General features: G+C 45.8%; 1 protein-coding gene across 1 annotated transcript in view; it reads left to right on the top strand.

Annotated features, from left to right (window-relative positions):
* LOC139402317 (E3 ubiquitin-protein ligase SH3RF3-like) overlaps positions 1 to 25238 on the top strand; it is a 72482-nt gene extending 47244 nt beyond the window's left edge. Inside the window, exons 2-9 of the mRNA XM_071146377.1 lie at positions 241 to 516; positions 1298 to 1393; positions 7378 to 7847; positions 8526 to 8696; positions 8956 to 9161; positions 12278 to 12612; positions 13775 to 14106; positions 23526 to 25238. Coding sequence (XP_071002478.1) covers positions 241 to 516; positions 1298 to 1393; positions 7378 to 7847; positions 8526 to 8696; positions 8956 to 9161; positions 12278 to 12612; positions 13775 to 14106; positions 23526 to 23694 — 2055 coding nt within the window. The 3' untranslated portion in view covers positions 23695 to 25238. The remainder of the gene's footprint in view (positions 1 to 240; positions 517 to 1297; positions 1394 to 7377; positions 7848 to 8525; positions 8697 to 8955; positions 9162 to 12277; positions 12613 to 13774; positions 14107 to 23525) is intronic.
* Positions 25239 to 27812: the final 2574 nt, after the last annotated feature.

The following is a 27812-nucleotide window of genomic DNA, read 5'->3' as shown; positions in this document are numbered from 1 at the left end:
CATCTCTCTCCTCCAGAGTGTCCCTGCCCTGCCCTGTGGGAAGGTCTAACGTCTCTCTCCTCTCTCCTCCAGAGTGTCCCTGCCCTGCCCTGTGGGAAGGTCTAACGTTTCTCTCCTCTCTCCTCCAGAGTGTCCCGGCCCTGCCCTGTGGGAAGGTCTAACGTCTCTCTCCTCTCTCCTCCAGAGTGTCCCTGCCCTGCCCTGTGGGAAGGTCTAACATCTCTCTCCTCTCTCCTCCAGAGTGTCCCAGCCCTGCCCTGTGGGAAGGCTCTCTACTCCTACGAGGGGAAGGAACCCGGAGACCTGCAGTTCGCTAAAGGTGACATCATCATCCTGCGACGTAAAGTCGACGACAACTGGTACCACGGGGAGCTGAACGGTTGTCACGGTTTCCTTCCAGCTAGTTACATCGTGTTGTTACGGCCACTGAGCCAAACTCCACCAACAGGAAAGGCCCTGTATGACTTTGAGGTGAAAGACAAAGACCAGGACAAAGACTGCCTGGCATTCTCAAAGGTACACACACACATGCACACACACACGCTAAGTCGCTGTAATCCACTGTGTATGCATCTATGATAGCCCACTGAATGGTTTGTGTTTATCTACTCACTCTACCTTCTCCTCTGTCTGTCTTTCTACCTCTATCTGAATATAGTTATTCTCCTCGTGTGTGGGAGAGAGAGAGGAAGAGAGAGAGCAGAGACCCTCTCTCTCTCTCTCTCTCTCCCCCTTTCCCAGCACAGTGTTTGTGATAAACAGTGATTTGTATTCCCTCCGCTCCTCTCCTCTTTAAAGCTCATAATTTGTTCATGCTGTTACACACACTCATCCAGCTAAGTACACTGGAGAATGCAGCATCTCTTGTTCTCTCTATCATTCTGTGTGTGTGTGTGTGTGTGTGTGTGTGTGTGTGTGTGTGTGTGTGTGTGTGTGTGTGTGTGTGTGTGTGTGTGTGTGTGTGTGTGTGTGTGTGTGTGTGTGTGTGTGTGTGTGTGTGTGTGTGTTCCTCAGCAGCACCTGGTCTGGGTTCACACACTCACTCAGGATGGATCTGGGGAAAGTGGGCCAAGTCAAAGGACAGAAAGACACAGACACACAGTTCTTTCCACACACACAGACACACACAGAATCACAGCTGCAGTTCCCTAGCTAAATGTCTGAATGGAAGGATGGGCTGAAATTCATTAGAAATGAGAGAGAGAGAGAGAGAGAGAGAGAGAGAGAGAGAGAGAGAGAGAGAGAGAGATTAATAGAATTCCTGGTGTCCTTAAAAAACTTCCTGTCTGTTTAATAGGATGAGGTTCTGACAGTGATCAGACGAGTGGATGACAACTGGGCAGAGGGCATGCTGGGAGATAAGATCGGGATCTTCCCCATCCTCTATGTAGAGGTAACAACTCACTCACTCACACACACACACACACACACACACACACACACACACACACACACACACACACAGGGGGTCTTATTAGATAGAGATACATCAATAATTAAGGGTCTTCCATCACTTTGACACGGCATGGAGTGTGTGTGTGTGGTTATCTCTGCACGAGGTGGTTTGGGGGGGGCATAATTAGGGTGTCCCAGCTGGAGTGGAGCATTGAGGGAGGGAGGTGGGAGCTCTCTCTTCTCCTCTGCTATGCTATCCTCCTGGCTCTTCTCCTCTGGTGGTGTGGCTTTGCGCCATTAACCCTTCACACCCCTTTAATCACACTGCAGTTTGACTTAGGAGTGGGTGTGTGTGGAGAAGACACACTGCAGTTTGACTTAGGAGTGGGTGTGGGTGGAGAAGACACACTGCAGTTTGACTTAGGAGTGGGTGAGGGTGGAGAGGACACACTGCAGTTTGACTTAGGAGTGAGTGTGGGTGGAGAAGACACACTGCAGTTTGACTTAGGAGTGGGTGAGGGTGGAGAAGACACACTGCAGTTTGACTTAGGAGTGGGTGTGGGTGGAGAAGACACACTGCAGTTTGACTTAGGAGTGGGTGAGGGTGGAGAAGACACACTGCAGTTTGACTTAGGAGTGGGTGAGGGTGGAGAGGACACACTGCAGTTTGACTTAGGAGTGGGTGAGGGTGGAGAAGACACACTGCAGTTTGACTTAGGAGTGGGTGAGGGTGGAGAGGACACACTGCAGTTTGACTTAGGAGTTGGTGAGGGTGGAGAGGACACACTGCAGTTTGACTTAGGAGTGGGTGAGGGTGGAGAAGACACACTGCAGTTTGACTTAGGAGTGGGTGAGGGTGGAGAGGACACACTACAGTTTGACTTAGGAGTGGGTGAGGGTGGAGAAGACACACTGCAGTTTGACTTAGGAGTGGGTGAGGGTGGAGAAGACACACTGCAGTTTGACTTAGGAGTGGGTGAGGGTGGAGAAGACACACTGCAGTTTGACTTAGGAGTGGGTGAGGGTGGAGAAGACACACTGCAGTTTGACTTAGGAGTGGGTGAGGGTGGAGAGGACACACTACAGTTTGACTTAGGAGTGGGTGAGGGTGGAGAAGACACACTGCAGTTTGACTTAGGAGTGGGTGAGGGTGGAGAAGACACACTGCAGTTTGACTTAGGAGTGGGTGAGGGTGGAGAAGACACACTGCAGTTTGACTTAGGAGTGGGTGAGGGTGGAGAAGACACACTGCAGTTTGACTTAGGAGTGGGTGTGGGTGGAGAGGACACACTGCAGTTTGACTTAGGAGTGGGTGAGGGTGGAGAGGACACTCTTGCCACAGTGTGTGTGTCTCGCTTGCCCTTTTCGCAGTGCAGATATCAGCTCATCAGCTGTAGTGTCAGACTCATCTAGTGTACTTAATGCAACACACACACACACACACACACACACACACACACACACACACACACACACACACACACACACACACACACACACACACACACACACACACACACACACACACACACACACACACACACAGTGAGCATAGCACTACTCAAATGAAATATGACCACAGACAGCAAAAAAGCACATGGTGGAGGATGGGTCTGCCTCAGGGAAGAGCTAACACACACACACACACACACACACACACACACACACACACACACACACACACACACACACACACACACACACACACACACACACACACACGTAAAGACAGTGATAAGGGACACATTAAGGTGTTTTGTGTATACTGTGGGAAAGTATGCATGAGATGGCGAGAGGCAAAACATCATATTTGGATGAAGTTATTCACTGTCTGTCTGTGTGTAGCTGACCTTCAGAAAGAGAGTGTGTGTGTGTCTATTGGTCCCCTGAGTGTGATGCCGTCAGTGCAGGATCAATCTATCAGGCTCATTTCCATATGGCCTGGCTCTGATTAGCATATCTATTAATATGGAAAACTGACATGTCACACACTGAGACAGATTCACTCCTACAGTCTATACACACACGCACGCATACACACACACACACACACACAGAGGGAAACAGCGCAGGTGATATTGATGTAAATGAATGTAGCAGTGGCCTCCCCTGAGTTCAACATGGTGAAAAATACGATGGCACCGGAGTGGAGGGGCTGCCGTCTTATCGGCTCTTAAAACTTCTTCAGGATTGGTGGGTCCCCTGCGGGACGGTTGAGCTAACGTGGGCTAATGCGATTATGAGGTTGTAAGTAACAAGAACATTTCCCAGGACATAGACATATCTGATATTGGCAGAAAGCTTAAATTCTTGTTAATCTAACTACATTGTCCAATTTACAGTAGCTATTACAATGAAATGATACCATGCTATTGTTTGAGGAGAAGGCACATCTTTGAACATGAAAAGTTATTAATGAACAAATTAGGCACATTTGGGCAGTCTTGATACAACATTTTGAACAGAAATACAATGGTTCATTGGATCTGTACCAAACTTTGTACATACACTGCTGCCATCTAGTGGCCAATATCTAAATTGCACCTGGGCTGGAATAATACATTATGGCCTTTCTCTTGCATTTCAAAGATGATGGTACAAAACAAAAAAACTGTTGTTTTTTTCTTTGTATTTTCTTTTAACAGATCTAATGTGTTATATTCTCCTACATTCCTTTCACATTTCCACAAACCTCCGTATTTCCTTTCAAATGGCACCAAGAAAATGCATACTACAGACACCCAATCAGACCCAGATTCCTGTGATTCGCTGGAGAAGGAAACTGAGATTATGTGGAATAAGATCAGGGTGCTTTGCGAGGATCAGACGACGAGTGACTAATCTGCCCTTGCCTTCCGCCCTGCTAGCTAATGTTCAATTGCTGGAAAATAAATGGGACGTGCTGAAAGTACCACAACAGCTGGTGCACGATATCTAAGGAAGTCTCAATGTTTTGCTTGTCTGAGATAGTGTGGTCTACAGCTTATCACGAGATACTCTATCTACCTAGAGAGTTTTCCTCTGTATTTTTTGAAACTGTCTACATACCACCACAGACCGATGCTGGCACCAAAACTGCACTCAATGAGCTGTATACCGCCATAAGCAAACAGGAAAACGCTCATCCAGAGACCACCTTTACTCCACACCCAGAGATGTCAACAAAGTTCTCCCTCGCACTTCATTTGGCAAATTTGACCATAATTCTATCCTCCTGATTCCTGCGTGCAAGCAAAAATTAAAGCAGGAAGCACCAGTGATGCTAAACTGCAGGACTGCTTTGCTAGCACAGACTGGAATATGTTCCGGGATTCTTCCGATAGCATTGAGGAGTACACCCCATCAGTCACTGGCTTTATCAATAAGTGCATCGAGGACGTCGTCCCCACAGTGACTGTATGTACATACCCCAACCAGAAGCCATGGATTACTGGCAACATTCGCACTGAGCTAAAGGGTAGAGCTGCCGCTTTCAAGGAGTGGGACACCAACCCGGAAGCTTACAAGAAATCCCGCTATGCCCTCCGACGAAACAGACAAAGTGTCAATACAGGACTACTATGTGAACACCTATTTGAGAATGCTATTCATTGACTACAGCTCAGCGTTCAACACAATAGTGCCCTCAAAGCTCACCACTAAGCTAAGGACCCTGGGACTAACCACCTCCCTCTGCAACTGGATCCTGGACTTCCTGATTGGCCGCCCCCAGGTGGTAAGGGTAGGTAACAACACATCCACCACGCTGATCCTCAACACGGGGTCCCCTCAGGGGTTCGTGTTCAGTCCCCTCTTGTGCTCCCTGTTCACTCATGACTGCATGGCCAGGCACGACTCCAACACCATCATTAAGTTAGCTGATGACACAACAATGGTAGGCCTGATCACCGACAACGATGAGACAGCCTATAAGGGAGGAAGTCAGAGACCTGACCGTGTGGTGCCAGGACAACAACCTCTCTTTCAACGTGATCAAGACGAAGGAGTTGATTTTTGGACTACAGGAAAAGGAGGACCGAGGACCGTGGGGCAGGTTGAGAGCTTCAAGTTCCTTGGTGTCCACATCACCAACAAACTAACATGGTCCAAGCACACCAAGACAGTCGTGAAGAGGGCACGACATAACCTATTCCCCCTCAGTAGACTGAAAAGATTTGGCATTGGTCCTCAGATCCTCAAAAGGTTTTACAGCTGCACCATCGAGAGCATACTGACGGGTTGCATCACTGCCTGGTATGGCAACTGCTCGGCCTCCGACCGCAAGGCACCACAGAGCGTAGTGCGTACGGCCCTGTACATCACCGGGGTCAAGCTTCCCTCCATCCTGGACCTCTATACTAGGCCGTGTCAGAGGAAGGCCCTAAAAATTGTCAGACTCCAGCCACCCTAGTCATAGACTGTTCTCCCTGCTACTGCATGGCAAGCGGTACCGGAGCGCCAAGTCTAGGTCCAAGAGGCTCCAAAATATCTTCTACCCTCAAGCCATAAGACTCCTGAACAGCTAATCAAATGACTACTCAGACTTTTTGCATTGCATTGCCATTGCATTTGATTTGATAATGGCATTAGTGTCACATTGACATTGACCTTTGTGGTGTGTATATTTGTGGGTGTATGTGTGTGTGTTTTTGGTTTTACTATCCCTTGTGGGGACCAGAAGTCCTCACAAGGATAGTAAAACAAGGAACATTTGGACAAGAGGGGACATTTTACCGGTCCCCACAAGGAGAAAGGCTATTTTAGGGTTAGGTTTAGGGTTACAATTAGGTGTAGGGTTACAATTAGGGTTAGGTTTAGGGTTAGGTTTAGGGTCAGGGCTTTGGGGTTAAGGTTAGAGTTAGGTGTTAGGGAAAATTGGATTTAATGGGATTAAGTTGTTTGATCCCCACATGTCTCTCTCTCTGTGTGTGTGTGTGTGTGTGTGTGTGTGAGCTCTGAGAGGACCTGTGACTGTGATACTGAGCATCCGTCTGAGTAGTATTGTTGCTGGGCAGATTCAGTGTGTTTATTATCTGACTAGAAGGAACAGACTACAAGACTACTATCATCCTCTCAGATATGAGCTGCATTACAAACGTTGTTCTCTCCTCCTCCTCTTTCACTGAGTACATAGATACTCCTAAGGCTGCGGTGTGTGGTTGTGTGTGTGTGTCTTTGTGTGTGTGTGATCCTTTGTGGCTGGTTTGACGTTCTGCCAACAAGAGCAGGCGGGCTCTGAGAGCCAGGAGATCTGAGATCCTCTCCTCCTCTCTTCTCCTCTCTCCTCCTCTCTTCTCCTCTCTCCTCTCTTCTCTCTTCTCCTCTCCTCCTCTCTTCTCTCTCCTCTCCTCCTCTCTCCTCTCTTCTCCTCTCTCCTCTCTTCTCTTCTCCTCTCCTCCTCTCTCCTCCTCTCCTCATCTCTCCTCCTCTCCTCTTCTCTCTCCTCTCCTCCTCTCTCCTCCTCTCTTCTCTCCTCTCTCCTCTTTTCTCCTCTCCTCTCTTCTCCTCCTCTCTCCTCTCTTCTCCTCTCCTCTTCTCTCCTCCTCTCTCCTCCTCTCTTCTCTCCTCCTGTCTTCTCTCCTCCTCTCTCCTCTCTTCTCCTCTCCTCCTCTCTCCTCTCTTCTCCTCTCCTCTCTCCTCCTCTCCTCTCTCCTCCTCTCCTCCTCTTTCTTCTCTTCTCCTCTACTCCTCCTCTCTCCTCTCCTCTCCTCTTTCTTCTCTCCTCCTCTCCTCTCTTCTCTCCTCCTCTCCTCTCTTCTCCTCCTCTCTCCTCTCTTTTCCTCTCCTCCTCTCTCCTATCTTCTCCTCTCCTCCTCTCTTCCTCTCTCCTCCTCTCCTCCTCTCTCCTCTCTTCTCCTCTCTCCTCTCTCCTCTTCTCCTCCTCTCTCCTCTCTCCTCTCTCCTCTTCTCCTCCTCTCTCCTCTCTCCTCTCTTCTCTTCTCCTCTCCTCCTCTCTCCTCTCTTCTCCTTTCCTCCTCTCTTCTCCTCTCCTCCTCACTCTAGCTAAATGAAACAGCCAAACAGTTGATGGAGATTGACAAGCCGACACCCAATCCTGTCCCTGGCCCCAGCTCTGACCCGCCCCCCGGCCTCCCATTGGGTCCCTGCTCCTCTGGCCCCTCCCCTAACCCATCCTCTCCAGGAAGCAGCAATGGCGCCCTCCAGAGGCGAGGGGAGGAGAGGAGAGGAGGAGAGGAGAGGAAAGGAGGAGAGGGGAAGAAGAATGCTAAGAAGCGCCACTCGTTCACAGCTCTGAGTGTGACCCAGCGGACAGCACAGCTCAACAACAGACACAGTATGGAGATCTCCCACCCTGTCCTCATCAGCTCCTCTGACCCCAGGGCTGCTGCACGAATACAGGACTCTCCCCCCGGTCCCGCTCCCTCCTCAGTAGGGGTTCTGGTTCCTCCCAGAGTGGCTTCAGTCACCTCAGAACTGCTGGCTCAAGCCAAGGTCCAACTACCACTCAACATGTAAGTTACAGTACAGTTTACTCATCACACAGGCATGGTTCACTAACTGGTAAATCTAGAGGTAAATGAGTTGACTAGCAATGCTGTCTGTTTTCTCTGAGCTGCTGTCCTATCTATATGGTGATACGGAAACTGAGATGAATATAGAGATGCTGTCGCACCTAATTACATATTTCCCGGGGCGCAGGCAACACACACACACACACACACACACACACACACACACACACACACACACACACACACACACACACACACACATAGTATCCAGAGCAGGTTGTCCCGCTGATGAGGTCAGACACTTCCATCTCCGACCTGGCAACCAGCCCTGTTGCTATGGGGAAAACGTCCCCCAGTTACCATAGTAACCCAGAGGCAGTGCATGGAGACCTTGTTTACTCTTCCCTCCTATTATTCTTCAGACTTGTATTCAGACCTATACATTCATATATCAAACAGATATCCAGCCATGCAGTACCCCCCAACAGTATTTGGACAGTGAAGTCAACATTTTTCTTTGAGGTCTTTACTCCAGCCATTTGGATTTGAGTTCATGAGACAATTGTACGGAACCTCTTTTTATGTGGGAGTATTTTATTACATATTTGTTTGACCATTTGAAAAGAATACCAGTCATTTTTTCATCCCGTTATCATGAGTGATCTCTGTGTATCCCAGCTACCTGGCCCTGTATGCGTATAAGCCCCAGAAGGCAGATGAGTTGGAGCTGAGGAAAGGAGAGATGTACCGTGTCACAGAGAAGTGTCAGGACGGCTGGTTTAAAGGGACCTCTCTACGCACCGCTGCTTCAGGAGTCTTCCCTGGAAACTACGTCACACCCGTGTCCAGGTGAGACACACACTTTCTCTCTCTCTCTTTCTCCTTTCACACACACTATCTCTCACACACCCTTTAAAACGCATAGCTCGGTGTGACAGGCAGTCGATAAGCAGCTATGGTGATGATAGTATTCTAGAGCTGATGTCAATGGTATCATGGTCACTATTCTTACAGGACTCATTGGAACCATTCAGGCTCTCCTCTCTCTCTCTCTCTCTCTCTCTCTCTCTCTCTCTCTCTCTCTCTCTCTCTCTCTCTCTCTCTGCAGAGCTCCGTTTGCGGTGGGTGGTTCGCGGAACTCCTGTCTCTCAGGGCATGTGGGAGGGGCGGGACAGGGGAGTAAGGCAGCCTCCCCCTCCTCCTCTCGTCCCTCACCTCCCCCTTCCTCCCCACAGTCTGCCGCTGCTCAGCTGAAGAACTGCCTTCGCTCTGGACAACAAACAGTTAACCAGGCCCGCTCTGCCATGCAACTGGGTGAGTACACGCACATACAATACCAGTCAAAAGTTTGAGCACACCTACTCATTCAAGGCTTTTTCTTTATTTTTACTATTTTCTACATTGTAGAATAATAGTGAAGACTTCAAAACTATGAAATAACACATGGAACCGTGTAGTAAACCAAAAAGTGTTAAAATCAAAATCAAATCAAAATATATTTTATATTTGATATTCTTCAAAGTAGCCACCCTTTGGCTTGATGACAGCTTTGCACACTCTTGGCTTTCTCTCAACCAGCTTCATGAGGTAGTCACCTGAAATGCATTTCAATTAATTTGTGGAATTTCTTTCCTTTTTAATGCATTTGAGCCAATCAGTTGTGTTGTGACAAGGTAGTGGTGGTATGCAGAAGATAGTGTCACAGATCAGGGTGTGACACTATCTTCTGTCCTTGTGATTGTCTCCACCCCCCTCCAGGTGTCGCCCATCTTCCCCATTATCCCCTGTGTATTTATACCTGTGTTCTCTGTTTGTCTATTGCCATTTTGTCTTGTTTGTCAAGTCAACTAGCATTTTTGTTATCAGCTCCTGCTTTTCCCAGTCTTTCTTTTTCTCGCCCTCCTGGTTTTTGACCCTTGCATATCCTGACTCTGAACCCGCCTGCCTGACCACTCTGCCTACCCCTGACCCTGAGTCTGCCTGCCGTCCGGTACCGTTGCCCCACCTCTGGTTTACTGACCCCTGCCTGCCTTGACCTGTCTATTGCCTGCCCCTGTTGGAATATTAAACCATTGTCAATTCAATGTGTCTACATCTGGGTCTTACCTTGATTCCTGATAGACAGCCCTATTTGGTAAAAGACCAAGTCCACATTATGTCAAGAACAGCTCAAATAAGCAAACAGAAAATACAATCCATAATGACTTTAAGACATTAAGGTTAGTCAATTCAGAAAGTTTAATGAACTTTGAAAGTTTCTTCAAGTGCAGTCGCAAAAACCATGAAGCACTATGATGAAACTAGCACTCATGAGGACCGCCACAGGAAAGGAAGATCCAGAGTTACCTCCCTCTGCTGCAGACGATAAGTTCATTAGAGTTACCAGCTTCAGAAATTGTAGCCCAAATAAATGCTTCACAGAGTTAAAGTATCAGACACATCTCAACATCAACTGTTCAGAGGAGACTATGTGAATCAGGCCTTCATGGTTGAATTGCTGCAAAGAAACTACTACTAAAGGACACCAATAAGAAGAGACTTGCTTGGGCCAAGAAACACGAGCAATGGACAGGTGGAAATCTGTCCTTTGGTCTGATGAGTCGGAAAAAAAATTTGGGTTCCAACCGCTGTGTCTTTGTGAGACGCAGAGTAGGTGAACGGATGATCTCTGCATGTGTGGTTCCCACAGTGAAGCATGGAGGAGGAGGTGCGATGGTTTTATTTATTTTTTATTTCACCTTTATTTAACCAGCTAGGCAAGTTGAGAACAAGTTCTCATTTGCAACTGCGACCTGGCCAAGATTAAGCAAAGCAATTCGACACATACAACAACACAGAGTTACACATGGAATAAACAAAAGATAGTCAATAATACAGTAGAACAAAAGAAAACAAAAAGTCTATATACAGTGAGTGCAAATGAGGTAAGGCAATAAATAGGCCACGGTGGCGAAGTAATTACAATATAGCAATTAAACACTGGAATGGTAGATGTGCAGAAGATGAATGTGCAGGTAGAGATACAGGGGTGCAAAGGAGCAAGATAAATAAATACTGTATGGGGATGAGGTAGGTAGATAGATGGGCTGTTTACAGATGGGCTATGTACAGGTGCAGTGTTCTGTGAGCTGCTCTGAGAGCTGGTGCTTAAATCTAGTGAGGGAGATATGAGTCTCCAGCTTCAGAGATTTTTGCAGTTCGTTCCAGTCATTGGCAGCAGAGAACTGGAAGGAAAGACGACCAAAGGAGGAATTGGCTTTGGGGGTGACCAGTGAGATATACCTGCTGGAGTGCGTGCTACGAGTGGGTGCAGAGACTTGTAGATAACCTGTAGCCAGTGGGTTTGGCGATGAGTATGAAGCGAGGGCCAACCAACGAGAGCGTACAGGTCACAATGGTGGGTAGTGTATGGGGCTTTGGTGACAAAATGGATGGCACTGTGATAGACTGCATCCAGTTTGTTGAGTTGAGTTTTGGAGGTTATTGTATAGATGACGTCACCGAAGTCGAGGATCGGTAGGATAGTCAGTTTTACGGGGGTATGTTTGGCAGCATGAGTAGAATGTAGAAAATAGTAAAAAATAAAGAAAAACCCTTGAATGAGTAGGTATGTCCAAACTTTTGACTTTTGGTACTGTACATACACTCACACACACACAAAGATGATTCAGGTTCTAGTGCTGTACATTTGATCCATCTCTCTTATATCTGGCCTCTCTCTCCCTCCTTCCCTCTCTCCGTCACGGAGAACATGATGGTATTTAAAGTTTCTCCTGGGAGCCTTATGAGTGCACAGTGAGGAATCGCTTCCCAGAATAACACACACACACACACACACACACACACACACACACACACACACACACACACACACACACACACACACACACACACACACACACACACACACACACACACACACACACACTCCTTCCTCAGTGACATCACTGCTGTTGTTTAGTGGGCGTAATAATAGAGCACAGAACTCAATCTCTCCCCACCTCTCTCTCTCTCTCTCCCCACCTCCCCTCTCTCTCTCTCTCCCCACCTCCTCTCTCTCTCTCTCTCTCTCTCTCTCTCTCTCTCTCTCTCTCTCTCTCTCCCCACCTCCCCTCTCTCTCTCTCCCCACCTCCTCTCTCTCTCTCTCTCTCTCTCTCTCCCCACCTCCTCTCTCTCTCTCTCTCTCTCTCTCTCTCTCTCTCTCTCTCCCCCCACCTCCTCTCTCTCTCTCTCTTTTTCTTTCTCACTCACACAAATCAACACATCTGGTATCCATTACAAAAGAAAGTATCTTCATAGGTAGGCTATGTGAGTTCAAACTGCCAGCTCTGATGACAGCAGAAACAGGATGCAGGTGGTGTCTAGTAACAGTAAGATACTGTGTAATACTATATAAGAGTGTGTTATAGTGTGTAATGTGTTTGTTCAGTCCACAGCCCGCCCGCCAGTAGCCCAGAGCGTCCCACAGCGGCCATCTCTCCTCTCCGACATCAGAACTCCTCCCCCTCGCGCTGCGCTGGCCAATCCGCTCGCCCAATGTCTATGGTGTCCCCCGGCCCTTCCCCCCTCTCCTCCCCTGCCTCGCGCCCCCTCTCCTGCCTCTCCTCCCCTCTCCTTCCCCGTTCCTCTCCCCTCTCCTGCCTTACCCCTCCCAACGCCAGTGCTGCCCTGCTCAATGGAGAATCAACCAATCCCTTCCAGCCACCCTCACCTGGCCCCTCCCACAGCAACGCCCAGGGGGCAGTCCCCCCAAAACCAGAGAAGGTGAGTCATCTAGCTGTCTCTCTTTCTGTCCTCTCATCTCTCTCTCTCCTTGCTCCATGATCACAACAGAGTCTGGTTCCCACATCACACTGCTTTAAAATCTTTCAACATGATGCCATAGTCAGGATATAGACAGGGATTATTAAAGGAATAGCTAGGGGAAAAGGTGTTGGGGGGGAAGTTGCTTGCACCTGGACATGGTGCAGAATCCTCCAACGACAAACAGGCAGACTACCAGTGTAACAGGGCTGTCTCTGTGTTTCTGTCTTCATCTTGATGTGTATATTAAAGCTGAGTCCACGGTGACAATGATGGATGGTAGAGATGTCTGTGAGAGAGGAGCCTATCTGGCTTCACAGACACAAGATGAGACAGTTTGTGGCAATAAGATTTAATCTGAAGCTGGGCAGAGACTAAGACAAATAGACTAGGGAACGACCACGATAAACATTCTTTGACTATGAGCTGTGATAGATCATCTATAGTATGATTTAGTCTCATAGCATCAAGCCTACTATCTTTCCTAACCATTTTATTTCCCACATGCATTGGCTTATTATGCGTTGGAGTTTGCTGCCTGATTGAGCTGTGTGTGTCAGGGAGTTTGAGATTTGTGGTGTGTGCGCGGATGTCTTTGCGTGTGTTATGAGTCCTGCTGTGCCGTCACAGACGCATCCATACTCATTATGCGCTGATAATTGGCTCACCCATCACCTCTAACATGCACACAGGCACATGATTACACACACACTCACTCACTCACTCACTCACTCACTCACTCACTCACTCACTCACTCACACACACGCACACACACACACACACACACACACACACACACACACACAGAAACACACACACAGAAACACACACACACACACACAGTAAATTCCACCTCACATACATCGAAACTAAACTATCTGCTCTGTATATGTGCTGCTCTCTAGTGGCAGGTCAGAGAACTACACTCAGATTTCAGATACTGTACTGGCAAACAGAAGGTGTCATTATTACATCAGGTAGACACACACCAGATAACTGTCTCTGAGACCAGGAGTGATACTGTCAGACAAAGAGAACAGATAGTCTGTAGATGAGTGAAAAGAAGAGACTTATCATTTTATAATCCCCTTCTCTTCTCTGTCTCGTTCTCTCTGTCCGCAGAAAGAGAAGAAAGGAGGTCTGCTAAAGCTTCTCTCGGGAGCCGCGGCCAAGAAGAAGTCATCTCGCTCTCCCCCGTCCTCCCCCCCGACCCTACCCCTGTCGGGTGCCGTCCTCCCACATCACACCCGCTCTGGTTCCTGTCCTATGGAAGCTCAGGGGCGTGCCGGGTCTTGTCCAATTGAGAGTGAGATGGTGGGGGCCATGGGGTTAGAGCCTCTGCACAGGAAGTCAGGATCCCTCGACCTCAACTTCCCCCGGTCGCCCCCGACGCCCCGCACCGGAAACGCACTGCTGGCCCTCCGGCCTGAACCCAAACCCCTGTCCAGAGAGAGGTATACATATACAGTATTGTGGTTACACACACTCTCATACACACACCCTGTTCAGAGAGAGGTATACATATACAGTATTGAGTAGTATTTATTAGGATCCCCATACATCATAAATAACGCAATACATTATTACATTATTACTCTGTCAAATGTACAATATAAAATCCACAATACCACAGCATTACAATGTGTGTGTGTGTTAGTGTGTGTATGTGTGTTTGTCAAAAAATCTAATATAATTTTATTTGTCACATGCTTCGTATACAACAGGTGTAGACTAACAGTGAAATGCTTACTAACGGGCCCTTCCCAACAATGCAACAAATAATTATAATAATAACACAAGGAATAAATGAACAATGAGTAACGATAACTTGTCTATTTACCAGGGTACCAGTACTGAGTCGATGTTCAGGTGTACAAGGTAATTGAGGAAGAGATGTACATATAGGTAGGGATAAAGTGACTAGGCAGCGAGGTAGATAATAAACAGTAACAGCATCGTATGTGATGAGTCAAAAGAGATTAGTGCTAAAAGGGTCAATGAAGATATTCTGGGTAGCTATTGGTTAACTATTTAACTAACTATGCTGAACAAAAATATAAACGCAACATGCAATCATTTCAAAAATGTTACTGAGTTACAGTTCATATAAGGAAATCAGTCAATTGAAATACATTTATGAGGCCCTAATATATGGGTTTCACATGACTGGGTATTTATTTAATAATTTTTTATTTCACCTTTATTTAAACAGGTAGGCAAGTTGAGAACAAGTTCTCATTTACAATTGCGACCTGGCCAAGATAAAGCAAAGCAGTTCGACACATACAACAACACAGAGTTACACATGGAGTAAAACAAACATACAGTCAATAATACAGTAGAAAAATAAGTCTATATACTATGTGAGCAAGTGAGGTGAGATAAGGAAGGTAAAGGCAAAAAAAGGCCTTGGTGGCAAAGTAAATACAATATAGCAAGTAAAACACTGGAATGGTTGATTTGCAGTGTAAGAATGTGCAAAGTAGAGATAGAAATAATGGGGTGCAAAGGAGCAAAAATAAATAAATAAATACAGTAGGGGGAGAGGTAGTTTTTTGGGCTAAATTATAGATGGGCTATGTACAGGTGCAGTAATATGTGAGCTGCTCTGACAGATGGTGTTTAATGCTAGTGAGGGAGATAAGTGTTTCCAGTTTCAGAGATTTGTGTAGTTCGTTCCAGTCATTGCCAGTTATTTGTAGTTGTCCACATATTCTAAGTCGGAACCGTCCAGAGTAGTGATGTTGGACGGGCGGTCAGGTGCAGGAAGCGATCGGTTGAAGAGCATGCATTTAGTTTTACTTGTATTTAAGAGCAATTGGAGGCCATGAAAGGAGAGTTGTATGGCATTGAAGCTCGTCTGGAGGTTAGTTAACACAGTGTCCAAAGAAGGGCCAGAGTATATAGAATGGTGTCGTCTGCGTAGCGGTGGATCAGAGACTCACCAGCAGCAAGAGCGACATCATTGATGTATACAGAGAAGAGAGTCGGTCCAATAATTGAACCCTGTGGCACCCCCTTAGAGACTGCCAGAGGCCCGGACAACAGGCCCTCCGATTTGACACACTGAACTCTATCAGAGAAGTAGTTGGTGAACCAGGCGAGGCAATCATTTGAGAAACCAAGGCAATCGAGTCTGCTGATGAGGATGTGGTGATTGACAGAGTCGAAAGCCTTAGCCAGGTCAGTGAATACGGCTGCACAGTATTGTTTGTTATCGATGGTGGTTAAGATATTGTTTAGGACCTTGAGAGTGAGGTGCATCCATGACCAACTCTGAAACCAGATTGCATAGCGGAGAAGGTATGGTGGGATTCGAAATGGTCGGTAATCTGTTTGTTGACTTGGCTTTCGAAGACCTTAGAAAGACAGGGTAGGATAGATATAGGTCTGTAGCAGTTTGGGTCAAGAGTGTCCGCCCCTTTGAAGAGGGGGATGACCACAGATGCTTTCTAAAGGCGGGTTTGGCTGTTCTATCTTGTCTGAAAATGTTGTAGTAAGGGATGGAGATTTCAGAATTTTTGGTGGTCTTCCTAAGCCAGGATTCAGACACGGCAGACCATCCGGGTTGGCAGAGTGTGCTAAAGCAGTGAATAAAACAAACTTAGGGAGGAGGCTTCTAATGTTAACATGCATGAAACCAAGGCTATTACGGTTACAGAAGTCATCAAAAGAGAGCGCCTGGGGAATAGGAGTGGAGCTAGGCACTGCAGGGCCTGGATTCATCTCTACATCACTAGAGGAACAGAGGAGGAGTAGGATAAGGGTACGGCTAAAAGCTATGAGAATTGGTCATCTAGAACGTCTGGAACAGAGAGTAAAAGGATGTTTCTGGGGGTGAAAAAATAGGTTCAAAGTATAATGTACAGACAAAGGTATGGTAGGATGTGAATACAGTGGAGGTAAATCTAGGTATTGAGTGATGATGAGAGAGATATTGTCTCTAGAAACATAATTGAAACCAGGTGATGTCATCGCATGTGTGGGTAGTGGAACTGAAAGGTTGGATAAGGTATAATGAGCAAGGCTAGAGGCTCTACAGTGAAATAAGCCAATAAACACTAACCAGAACAGCAATGGACAAGACATATTGACATTAAGGAGAGGCATGCTTAGTCGAGTGATCATAAGGGTCCAGTGAGTAGTGAGGTTGGTTGGGGTACAGCGATTCAGACAGCTAGCCAGGTCATCGGTAGCAAGCTAGCATAGGATGGTCTGTTTTTAGCCACCTCGTGCGTTTCCTTTGGTCGTTTAGTGGGGTTCCGTGTGGTAGAGGGGATCAATCCAATTGGCAAAATAGATATAGTTATAGTGACCCAAGAAAAATTGTCAGATAGACCTATTCAGATAGCAGCCGATAAGACAGCTAACGATTAGCGGACCGCAGATGGGCGTTCAGGTAACGTCGCGATGGAGGGGCCAGTTGGATAACTCCCTCGGGCAGATAACGTCGGTAGTCCAGTCGTGAAGGCCCGGTGGGGCTCCGCGTTGGCAGTAAAACGGGTCCGGATAGGTGATTGTAGCCCAGGAGTGGCTGATGGAACTCTTCAGCTGGCTAGCTCTGGAATAATTGATGTTTGCTCCTGGATCGACGTAAGCCAATAGTCACACGGATAGCAGCTAGCTAGCTGCGAGATCCAGGTGTAAATGTCTTGTGGTTGAAATCCGGGGATATGGAGAGAAAAATAGGTTCGGTATGTACTGGTCTGAGTCTCATTGTACAAAACTGGCGATAGCTTTTCGAGCTAAAGGATAGCTGATGACCACAAACCGTGGTTAGCTGAATACTAATGTTAGCCAGTAAACTGGCTAGCTTCTGGTTAGCTTCTGGATAGCTTCTGGATAGCTTCTGGTTAGCTTCTGGCTAGCTTCTATTGTGGATTTCAGATTTTTTTTAAATTGGTGAGGCGTGTTGCAGGAGAGTGTTTTGAAGTTGAGTTTTTGGAAAATAAAATATATAAAAGATATAAAAAGAAAGATGTAAATATATACAGTATATACACGGGACACGACAAGACTAGGACAAAGGACGTCTGCTGCTATGCCATCTTGGAACAGGAGATATGCATCTGAGATATGTATACAGATATGCATCTGTTGTTCACAGATACCTTTTAGGTAGAAGAGTGGTAGGGGAGTGGATCAGAAAACCAGTCAGCATCTGGTGTGACCACTATTTGCCTTATATCTCCTTTGCATAGAGTTGATCAGGCTGACTGGGAGTAGACATATTCATCTGTTGGTCACAGATACCTTAAAAAAAGGTAGGGGTGAGGATCAGAAAACCAATCAGTATCTGGTGTGACCACCATTTGCCTCATGCAGCGTGACACATCTCCTTCACATAGTTGATCAGGCTGTTGATTGGGGCCTGTGGAATGTTGTCCCACTCCTCTTCAATGGCTGTGCAAAGTTGCTGGATATTGGCAGGAACTGGAACACGCTGTCATATATGTCAATCCAGAGCAGGCCATGGAGGAACTGGGACATTTTCAGCTTCCAGGAATTGTGCACGGATCCTTGCGACATGGGACCGTGCATTATCATGCTGAAACATGAGGTGATGGTGGTGGATGAATGGCACGACAATGGGCCTCAGGATTTCGTCACGGTATCTCTGTGCATTCAAATTGCCATCGATAAAATGCAATTGTGTTTGTTGTCCGTAGCTTATGCCTGCCCATACCATAATCCCACCGCCACCATGGGGCACTCTGTTCACAACGTTGACATCAGAAACCCGCTCGCCCACATGACACCATACACACTGTCTGTCATCTGCCTGGTACAGTTGAAACCGGGATTCATCCATGAAGAGCACACTTCTCCAGCGTGCCAGTGGCCATCGAAGGTGAGTATTTGCCCACTGAAGTCGGTTACGTCGACGAACTGTAGTCAGTTCAAGACCCTGGTGAAGACGATGCGCATGCAGATGAGCTTCCCTCTGACAGTTCCTGACAGTTTGTGCAGAAATTCTTTGGTTGTGCAAATCCACCGTTTCATCAGCTGTTCAGGTGGCTGGTCTCAGACGATCCCACAAGTGACGAAGTCGGATGTGGAGGTCCTGGGCTGGCGTGGTTACACATGGTCTGCGGTTGTGAGGCCAGTTGGACGTACTGCCAAATTCTCTAAACGATCTCTGGTGAACATTCCTGCAATCAGCATGCTAATTGCATCTGTGGCATTGTGCTGTATGACAAAACTGCACATTGTAGAGTGGCCTTTTTTATGCTCACGGCACAAGGTTCAGCTGTGTAATGATCATGCTGTTTAATCAGTTTCTTTATATGCCACACCTGTCAGGTGGATGTATTATCTTGGCAAAGGAGAAATGCTCACTAAGGGATGTAAGGGATGTAAACAAATTTGTGCACAATATTTGACAGAAATAAGCTTTTTGTGCGTGAACATTTCTGGGATCTTTTATTTCAGCTCATGAGACACAAACGTTACATGCTATGCTGTGTTAACATGTTGTGTTTATATTTTTGTTCAGTGTATTTAGCAGTCGTATAGCTTGGGGGTAATTATAATAATTAGCTGGGTGCTTACATTTGTCCGATTTCATACATGTACTATAGAGTGCATTTGGAAAGTATTCAGATTTCCACATTTTTGTTAGGTTACAGACTTATTAGAGAATGGATTACATTGTTGACAAAGCAAAGACAGGTTTTTAGAAATGTTTGAAAATTGATCAAATAAAAAAAAGTTAATATTACATTTACATAAGTATTCAGACCCTTTACTCAGTACTTTGTTGAAGCACATTTGGCAGCGATTACAGCCTCGAGTCTTCTTGGGTATGACACTTCAAGCTTGGCACACCTGTATTTGGGGAGTTTCTCCCATTCTTCTCTGCTGATCCTCTCAAGCTCTGCCAGGTTGGATGGAGAGCGCTGCTGCACAGCTATTTTCAGGTCTCTCCAGAGGTTAAACATGTAGGTATTACAGACTGGGTCAGGGAGAGGTTGAACATGTAGGTATTACAGACTCGGCCAGGGGGAGGTTAAACATGTAGGTATTACAGACTCTGCCAGGGAGAGGTTAAACATGTAGGTATTACAGACTCTGTCAGGGAGAGGTTAAACATGTAGGTATTACAGACTCGGTCAGGGAGAGGTTGAACATGTAGGTATTACAGACTCGGCCAGGGAGAGGTTGAACATGTAGGTATTACAGACTCTGCCAGGGAGAGGTTAAACATGTAGGTATTACAGACTCTGCCAGGGAGAGGTTAAACATGTAGGTATTACAGACTCTGTCAGGGAGAGGTTAAACATGTAGGTATTACAGACTCTGCCAGGGAGAGGTTAAACATGTAGGTATTACAGACTCTGCCAGGGAGAGGTTACACATGTAGGTATTACAGACTGGGTCAGGGAGAGGTTAAACATGTAGGTATTACAGACTCTGCCAGGGAGAGGTTAAACATGTAGGTATTACAGACTCTGCCAGGGAGAGGTTAAACATGTAGGTATTACAGACTCTGCCAGGGAGAGGTTAAACATGTAGGTATTACAGACTCGGTCAGGGAGAGGTTAAACATGTAGGTATTACAGACTCTGCCAGGGGGAGGTTAAACATGTAGGTATTACAGACTGGGCCAGGGAGAGGTTAAACATGTAGGTATTACAGACTCTGCCAGGGAGAGGTTAAACATGTAGGTATTACAGACTGGGCCAGGGAGAGGTTAAACATGTAGGTATTACAGACTCTGCCAGGGAGAGGTTAAACATGTAGGTATTACAGACTGGGTCAGGGAGAGGCACATGCTCTGAGGACACATCCTGGTAATCCTTCTGGCCCTGCGGCTTTGTGAATGTTGACCTGTTTAAAGTTCTTGCTCACATCAGCTATGGAGAGCATGAGCACACGGTCGTCCGGAACAGCTGGTGCTCTTATGCATGCTTCAGTGTTGCTTGCCTCGAAGTGAGCATAAAAAGCATTTAGCTTGTCTGGCGGGCTTGCGTCACTGGGAAGCTCGCGGTTTGGTTTCCCTTTGTAGTCCATAATAAACCCTGCCACATCTGACGAGCATCAGAGCCGGTGTAGTAGGATTCAATATTAGTCCTGTATTGACACCTTGCCTGTTTGATGGTTTGTTTGAGGACATTGCAGGATTTCTTATAAGCGTTTGGATTAGTGTCCCTCTCCTTGAAAGCGGCAGCTCTAGCCTTTAGCTCGGTGCGGATGTTGCCTGTAATCCATGGCTTCTGGGTAGATTTGCCAAATAGAGGGTGAGGGAGAGCTTTGTATACATCTCTGTGTGTGGAGTAAAGGTGATCTAGACTTGTTTTCCCTCTGGTGTCACATGTGACATGCTGGTAGATGTTTGCCTGCATTAAAGTCCTCGGCCACTAGGAGCGCCGCTTCTGGATGAGCATTTTCTTGTTTGCAAATGGCCTTTTACAGCTCGTTGAGTTCGGTCTTAGTGCCAGCATCGGTTTGTGGTGGAAAATAAACGGCTACGAATAATATAGATGAGAACTCTCTTGGTAGATAGTGTGGTCTACAGCTTATCATGTGGTATTCAACCTCAGGCGAGCAATACCTCAAGACTTCTTTATTATTAGACATCGCGCACCAGCAGTTATTGACAAATAGACACACAACCCCGCCCCTCGTCTTAACGGACGTAGCAGCTCTGTCCTGCCGAAACACGTAGAAGCCAGCCAACTCTATATTATCTGTGTTGTCGTTCAGCCAAGTCTCAGTGAAACATAAGATATTAGAGTTTTGAATGTCCCATTGGTAGGATAGTCTCAATCATAGATCGTCCAGTTATTTTTCCAGTTTTTGCACGTTGGCCAATAATACAGAGGGTAGTGGTGGTTTAGTTACTCGTCGGTGAATTCATACCAGGCACTCTGCCCTCCTCCCCCTTTTTCTCTGTCTTTTCTTCACGCTGATGACTGGATTTGGGCCTTGTCTTGACAAAGCAGTTTAACCTTCGTGTCGGACTCATTAAAGAAATAATCTTCGTCCAGTTTGAGGTGAGTAATCGCTGCTCTGATCTCCAGATGTTATTTTCGGTCAAAAGAGACGGTAGAGCAATATTATGTACAAAATTAGTTACAAACAATGCAAAAATAATAAATAAAACAGCACAGTTGGTTAGGAGCCCGTAAAAGGGCAGCCATCCCCTCTGGCGCCATTATAATCTCAATGAACTTATTTATGAAGCCAGTGACTGAGGTAGTAAACTCCTCAATGCCATCGGATGAATCCTGTAACATATTCCAGTCTGTGCTAGTGAAACAGTCTTATAGCTTAGCATCCGTGTCATCGGACCACTTATAATATCTAATATAACCACTCTTTTTACGCTACTGCTACTCTCTGTTCATCATATATGCATAGTCACTTTAACCATATCTACATGTACACACTACCTCAATAAGCCTGACTAACAGGTGTCTGTATATAGCCTTGCTACTGTTATTTTCAAATGTCTTTTTACTGTTGTTTTATTTCTTTACTTACCTACACACACACACACACACACACACACACACACACATACTTTTTTTTCTCTGCACTATTGGTTAGAGCCTGCAAGCAAATATTTCACTGTACACCTGTTGTATTCGGCGCACGTGACAAATAAACTTTGATTTGATTTATAATAATAATAATATATGCCATTTAGCAGACACTTTTATCCAATGCGACTTACAGTCATGCATATGCAAGCACCATGCTCTACCACCTGAGGAGCGCTTCCGTATTGAGCATGTCACTGGTACTTCCTTATTGAGTTTTTGCTTGTAAGCAGGAATGAGGAAGATTGAGTTATGGTCAGATTTGCCAAATGGAGGGCGGGGCGGACATTTTTATTGCGTATTTGTGTGGAGTAATGGTGAACTAGAGTTTTTTAGCCTCTAGTTGCACAGGTGACATGCTGGTAGAAATTAGGTTAAACAGATTTTCTGCGTTATATTCACCAGCCACTAGGAGCTGCCTCTGGGTGACCATTTTCTTGTTTGCAGTTCGTTGAGTGTGGTCTTAGTGCCATCATTGGTATGTGGTGGTAAGTAGACAGCTACGAAAAATAAATAGTGTGGTCGACAGTTTATCATGAGGTGTTCTAACTCAGGCAAGCAGAACCTAGAGACTTCCTTCATATAAGAGATTGCGCACAAGTTCTTGTAAACAAAGAGACACAAACCATGTGGCCATGTCAGTTTACAATCTAGGGTTACACCAATATATACGGTGTTACAACAAATATACTGTGTTTACACACACTCTCATACACACATTCTCATACAAACATACGCTAGTCTATGCCACTGCAGCACAAAAAGAAATGAGCCTCTGATCATCACTCTTCTCCTATCCCCATCGGTGTGTGTCAGAGATAATAGTGCCCTCCAGCACACACACACGAAAGCAAGCGCAAGAAAGTGCAAGCACGCGCAAGCACTAGTGTGCACACAGAAACACACACACACATACGCACACACACAGACACACACACACTCACAGCTTGGAGCTTGATACTAGCTGTAGGTTATCAGTCCTTCAGCGGTCACTGTGAGCTATAGCTCCTCTGGTTTACACAGACATGTATTTTTTCTCTGAGAGCAGCCGCTAAACATACACACACACACACACACACACACACACACACACACACACACACACACACACACACACACACACTGCTCCAGACACACTACTCCAAAGTGTCAAGCACTTATAAATCTGTGTGAGCCGTTTATGTACAAGCCTGCTGAATGATGTTGACCTGAGTAGCTGCATATATCAACTCTTACTGTGTGTGTGCATGTGTGTGTGTGTGTTTATGGTGTGTGTGTGTCTTAATATGAGTTACAGTGCATCATTATTCATAACTCTCCCTCCCTAGGTATCGTGTGGTTGTGCCCTACCCCCCTCAGAGCGAGGCAGAGATCGAGCTGAGAGAGGGAGATGTGGTGTTTGTTCATAAGAAGAGAGAAGATGGCTGGTACAAAGGCACTCTGCAGAGGACTGGACGCACTGGGCTCTTCCCCGGCAGCTTTGTAGAAATCTTCTGAACAGGATCGCTACACACACACACACACACACACACACACACACACACACCACACACAGCATACAGTTGAAGTCGGAAGTATACATACACTTAGGTTGGAGTCATTAAAACTTGTTTTTGAGCCACTCCACAAATTTCTTGTTAACAAACTATAGTTTTGGCAAGTCGGTTAGGACATCTACTTTGTGAATGACATATGTCATTTTTCCAACAATTGTTTACAGACAGATTATTTCACTTATAATTCACTGTATCACAATTCCAGTGGGTCAGAAGTTTACATACACTATGTTGACTTTGCCTTTAAACAGCTAGGAAAATTCCAGAAAATTATGTTATGGCGTTAGAAGCTTCTGATGGGCTAATTGACATAATTTGAGTCAATTGGAGGTGTACCTGTGGATGTATTTCAAGGCCTACCTTCAAACTCAGTGCCTCTTTGCTTGACATCATGGGAAAATCAACAAAAATCAGCCAAGACTTTAGAAAAAAATTGTAGACCTCCACAAGTCTGGTTCATCCTTGGGAGCAATTTCCAAACGCCTGAAGGTACCACGTTCATCTGTACAAACAATAGTACGCAAGTATAAACACCATGGGACCACGCAGGCATCATACCGCTCAGGAAGGAGACGCGTTCTGTCTCCTAGAGATGAACGCACTTTAGTGCGAAATGTGTAAATCAATCCCAGAACAACAGCAAAGGACCTTGTGAAGGAGGAAACATGTACAAAAGTATCTATATCCACAGTAAAACGAGTCCTATATCAACATAACCTGAAAGGCCGCTCAGCAAGGAAGAAGCCACTGCTCCTAAACCTCCATAAAAAAAACAGACTACGGTTTACAACTGCACATGGGGACAAAGATCGTACTTTTTGGAGAAATGTCCTCTGGTCTGATGAAACAAAAATAGAACTGTTTGGCCATAATGACCATCGTTATGTTTGGAGAAAAAAGGAGGATGCTTGCAAGCAGAAGAACACCATCCCAACCGTGAAGCACAGTGGTGGCAGCATCATGTTGTGGGGGTGCTTTGCTGCAGGAGGGGCTGGTGCACTTCACAAAATCGATGGCATCATGAGGAGGGGAAATGATGTGGATATATTGAAGCAACATCTCAAGACATCAGTCAGGAAGTTAAAGCTTGGTCGCAAATGGGTCTTCCAAATGGACAATGACCCCAAGCATACTTCCAAATTTGTTGCAAAATGGCTTAAGGACAAAAAAGTCAAGGTATTGGAGTGGCCATCACAAAGCCCTGACCTCAATCCTATAGAAAATATGTGGGCAGAACTGATAAAGCGTGTGCAAGCAAGGAGGCCTACAAACCTGACTCAGTTACACCAGCTCTGTCAGGAGGAATGGGCCAAAATTCACCCAAGTTATTGTGGGTAGCTTGTGGAAGGCTACCCGCAACGTTTAACCCAAGTTAAACAATTTAAAGGCAATGCTACCAAATAGTAATTGAGTGTATGTAAACTTCTGACCCACTGGGAATGTGATGAAAGAAATAAAAGCTGAAATAAATCATTCTCTCTACTATTATTCTGACATTTCACATTCTTAATATAAAGTGGTGATCTAACTGACCTAAGACAGGGATTTTTTACTAGGATTAAATGTCAGGGATAGTAAAAAACAGAGTTTACATGTATTTGGCTAAGATGTATGTAAACTTCAGACATCAACTGTATGTTTTACTATCCTTGTGGGGACCTAAAATTGATTTCCATTCAAAATCCTACTTTCCCTAAACCTATTTTCCCTAACCGTAACACTAAACCTAACCCTTACCCTAACCTTAACCCCTAACCCTAACCCTGATTGTAACCCTAACCCTAAACCTAACATCTACGCCTAAAATAGCCTTTGTCCTCGTAAGGAACTGGGAAATGTCCCCATGGGGGATAATTTTCCTTTTTTTACTATCCTTGTGAGGATTTCCAGTACCCACAAGGATAGTATACCCACACACACACACAACACAACACACACCGCCACCCCAGCTCCAACCAGCCTCAAAGGAGCAGGGGTCTTTATCCACGCAGGCGCTCCCAGGACAGCTATGGGAGGGGTCCTTCATCAACCTCATCAATGACTTATGATGTTGACATCATCAGGCGGTGCATAGTATTTTTCTACTGCTTCAGTGTGTATATGCTCTAAACATGAGTGTCCATATGAATGTGTGGTATGGCTAGAGACAGGCCGGACTGGTTACAGAAGCACCTAAAGACCCTGGCTTACCTTATACTTGTTCCTTCTGGTCGGTGTGAGTGTGTCTGTGTGTGTATGTGTGTTTATGTGTGTTTATGTGTGTGCGTGTGAGTGCATGCGCGTGTGACCAGCAGTGGTTAATACCAGCCATGTGGCAGCTCAACAACGGGACAGAAAGCACACCAATGGTCTCAAATGGTCTTAAACATACCTCACGTCTGGCAAGCTACATCAAACCTCCTATTTCACTGGCGAAGCACACAACAGTACTCCTCTTTCATTGGCTAAGCACACAATGGTGGTCCTTTTTTATTGGCTAAGCACACAGCAGTATTCCTCTCTCATTGGTTAAGCACACAACAGTGGTCCACTCCTATCTATGCACACAACTACTGTTTCATTGACTCAGCACAAAACAGCTGTTCAACAACAGAAGTAGGATCAACTGGTTTAGAAGAGTAAAGCAGATAAGTCTACAGGTCAGGAAGACATAGTGAAACAGAAGCACACAGAGTTAGGAAGGCCAGAACAAGTTGGCTACAGCACAGATGAGACTAGATCTACAATAGACAGACAGCACACTCCGTCTCAGCACAAAGCACACCCTTGTGTGAGACCATCTGGTTCTGATTCGAGTAGCAGCAGCCGGGGAGTCTGGGTAATCCCTGAGTTGGGTGACAGATGACTTTAAACACCCAAAGATTCAGATGAGATTAGAGTCTTTCCATCAAGCCCTGATACACACACACATACACACCAACACACACACTGTGACGTGAAAGGACTGGATGGGTCCCAGTCCCTCCCCTCTTCCTCCTCCTCCTCCTCAGAGAGAGAATAGAGTGAAACCCGGTCCAGAAGCAACCCTTAGCCCCAGATGAACCAGCTGTAACACTGTTTCTACTGAACCCAAAATGCCAGCCTGTTTGTCTACTATTTTTCTGTGGAGCTAAATCACCTCCTTGTTGGAGATGCAGCACTTCCACATGATTCAGTCACCACACAGCACCCATCTTGCTATTCCTGCTCCCCAGTGTTCCCATGAGTCAGTGTGTTCAGGTCAACTGTCTTTCTGGTAGGTCTGACAAAACATTACAGATTGTCTGGTGTGAGTGCTGTACCACTGACAAGACTTTACAGATTGTCTGGTGTGAGTGCTGTACCACTGACAAAACATTACAGATTGTCTGATGTGAGTGCTGTACCACTAACAAGACTTTACAGATTGTCTGGTGTGAGTGCTGTACCACTGACAAAACATTACAGATTGTCTGATGTGAGTGCTGTACCACTAACAAGACTTTACAGATTGTCTGGTGTGAGTGCTGTACCACTCACAAGACTTTACAGATTGTCTGGTGTGAGTGCTGTTTCACTGACAAGACTTTACAGATTGTCTGGTGTGAGTGCTGTACCACTGACAAGACTTTACAGATTGTCTGGTGTGAGTGCTGTACCACTGACAAGACTTTACAGATTGTCTGGCGTGAGTGCTGTACCACTGACAAGACTTTACAGATTGTCTGGTGTGAGTACTGTACCACTGACTTCTCATGCTGAATCTAATGCTGTCTAACTATGAGAGAAGTGTTACAAGAGAAGTGTTACATTACTGCAACAGAAAATAAAGAATATATATATATATATATATATATTTATACAGTACCAGTCAAAAGTTTGGACACACCTACTCATTCCAGGGTTTTTCTTTATTTGTACTATTTTATACATTGTAGAATAATAGTGAAGACATCAAAACTATGAAATAACACATATGGAATCATGTAGTAACCAAAAAGGTGTTAAACAAATCAAAATATGTTATATTTTACATTCTTCAAAGTAGCCACCCTTTGCCTTGATGACAGCTTTGCACACTCTTGGCATTCTCTCAACCAG

Source organism: Oncorhynchus clarkii, chromosome 3, assembly GCF_045791955.1.
Source record: "Oncorhynchus clarkii lewisi isolate Uvic-CL-2024 chromosome 3, UVic_Ocla_1.0, whole genome shotgun sequence".
NCBI classification, from domain to species: domain Eukaryota; kingdom Metazoa; phylum Chordata; class Actinopteri; order Salmoniformes; family Salmonidae; genus Oncorhynchus; species Oncorhynchus clarkii.
Note: the sequence above shows the minus strand (reverse complement) of the source record. Positions and strands in the feature narration are given on the sequence as shown.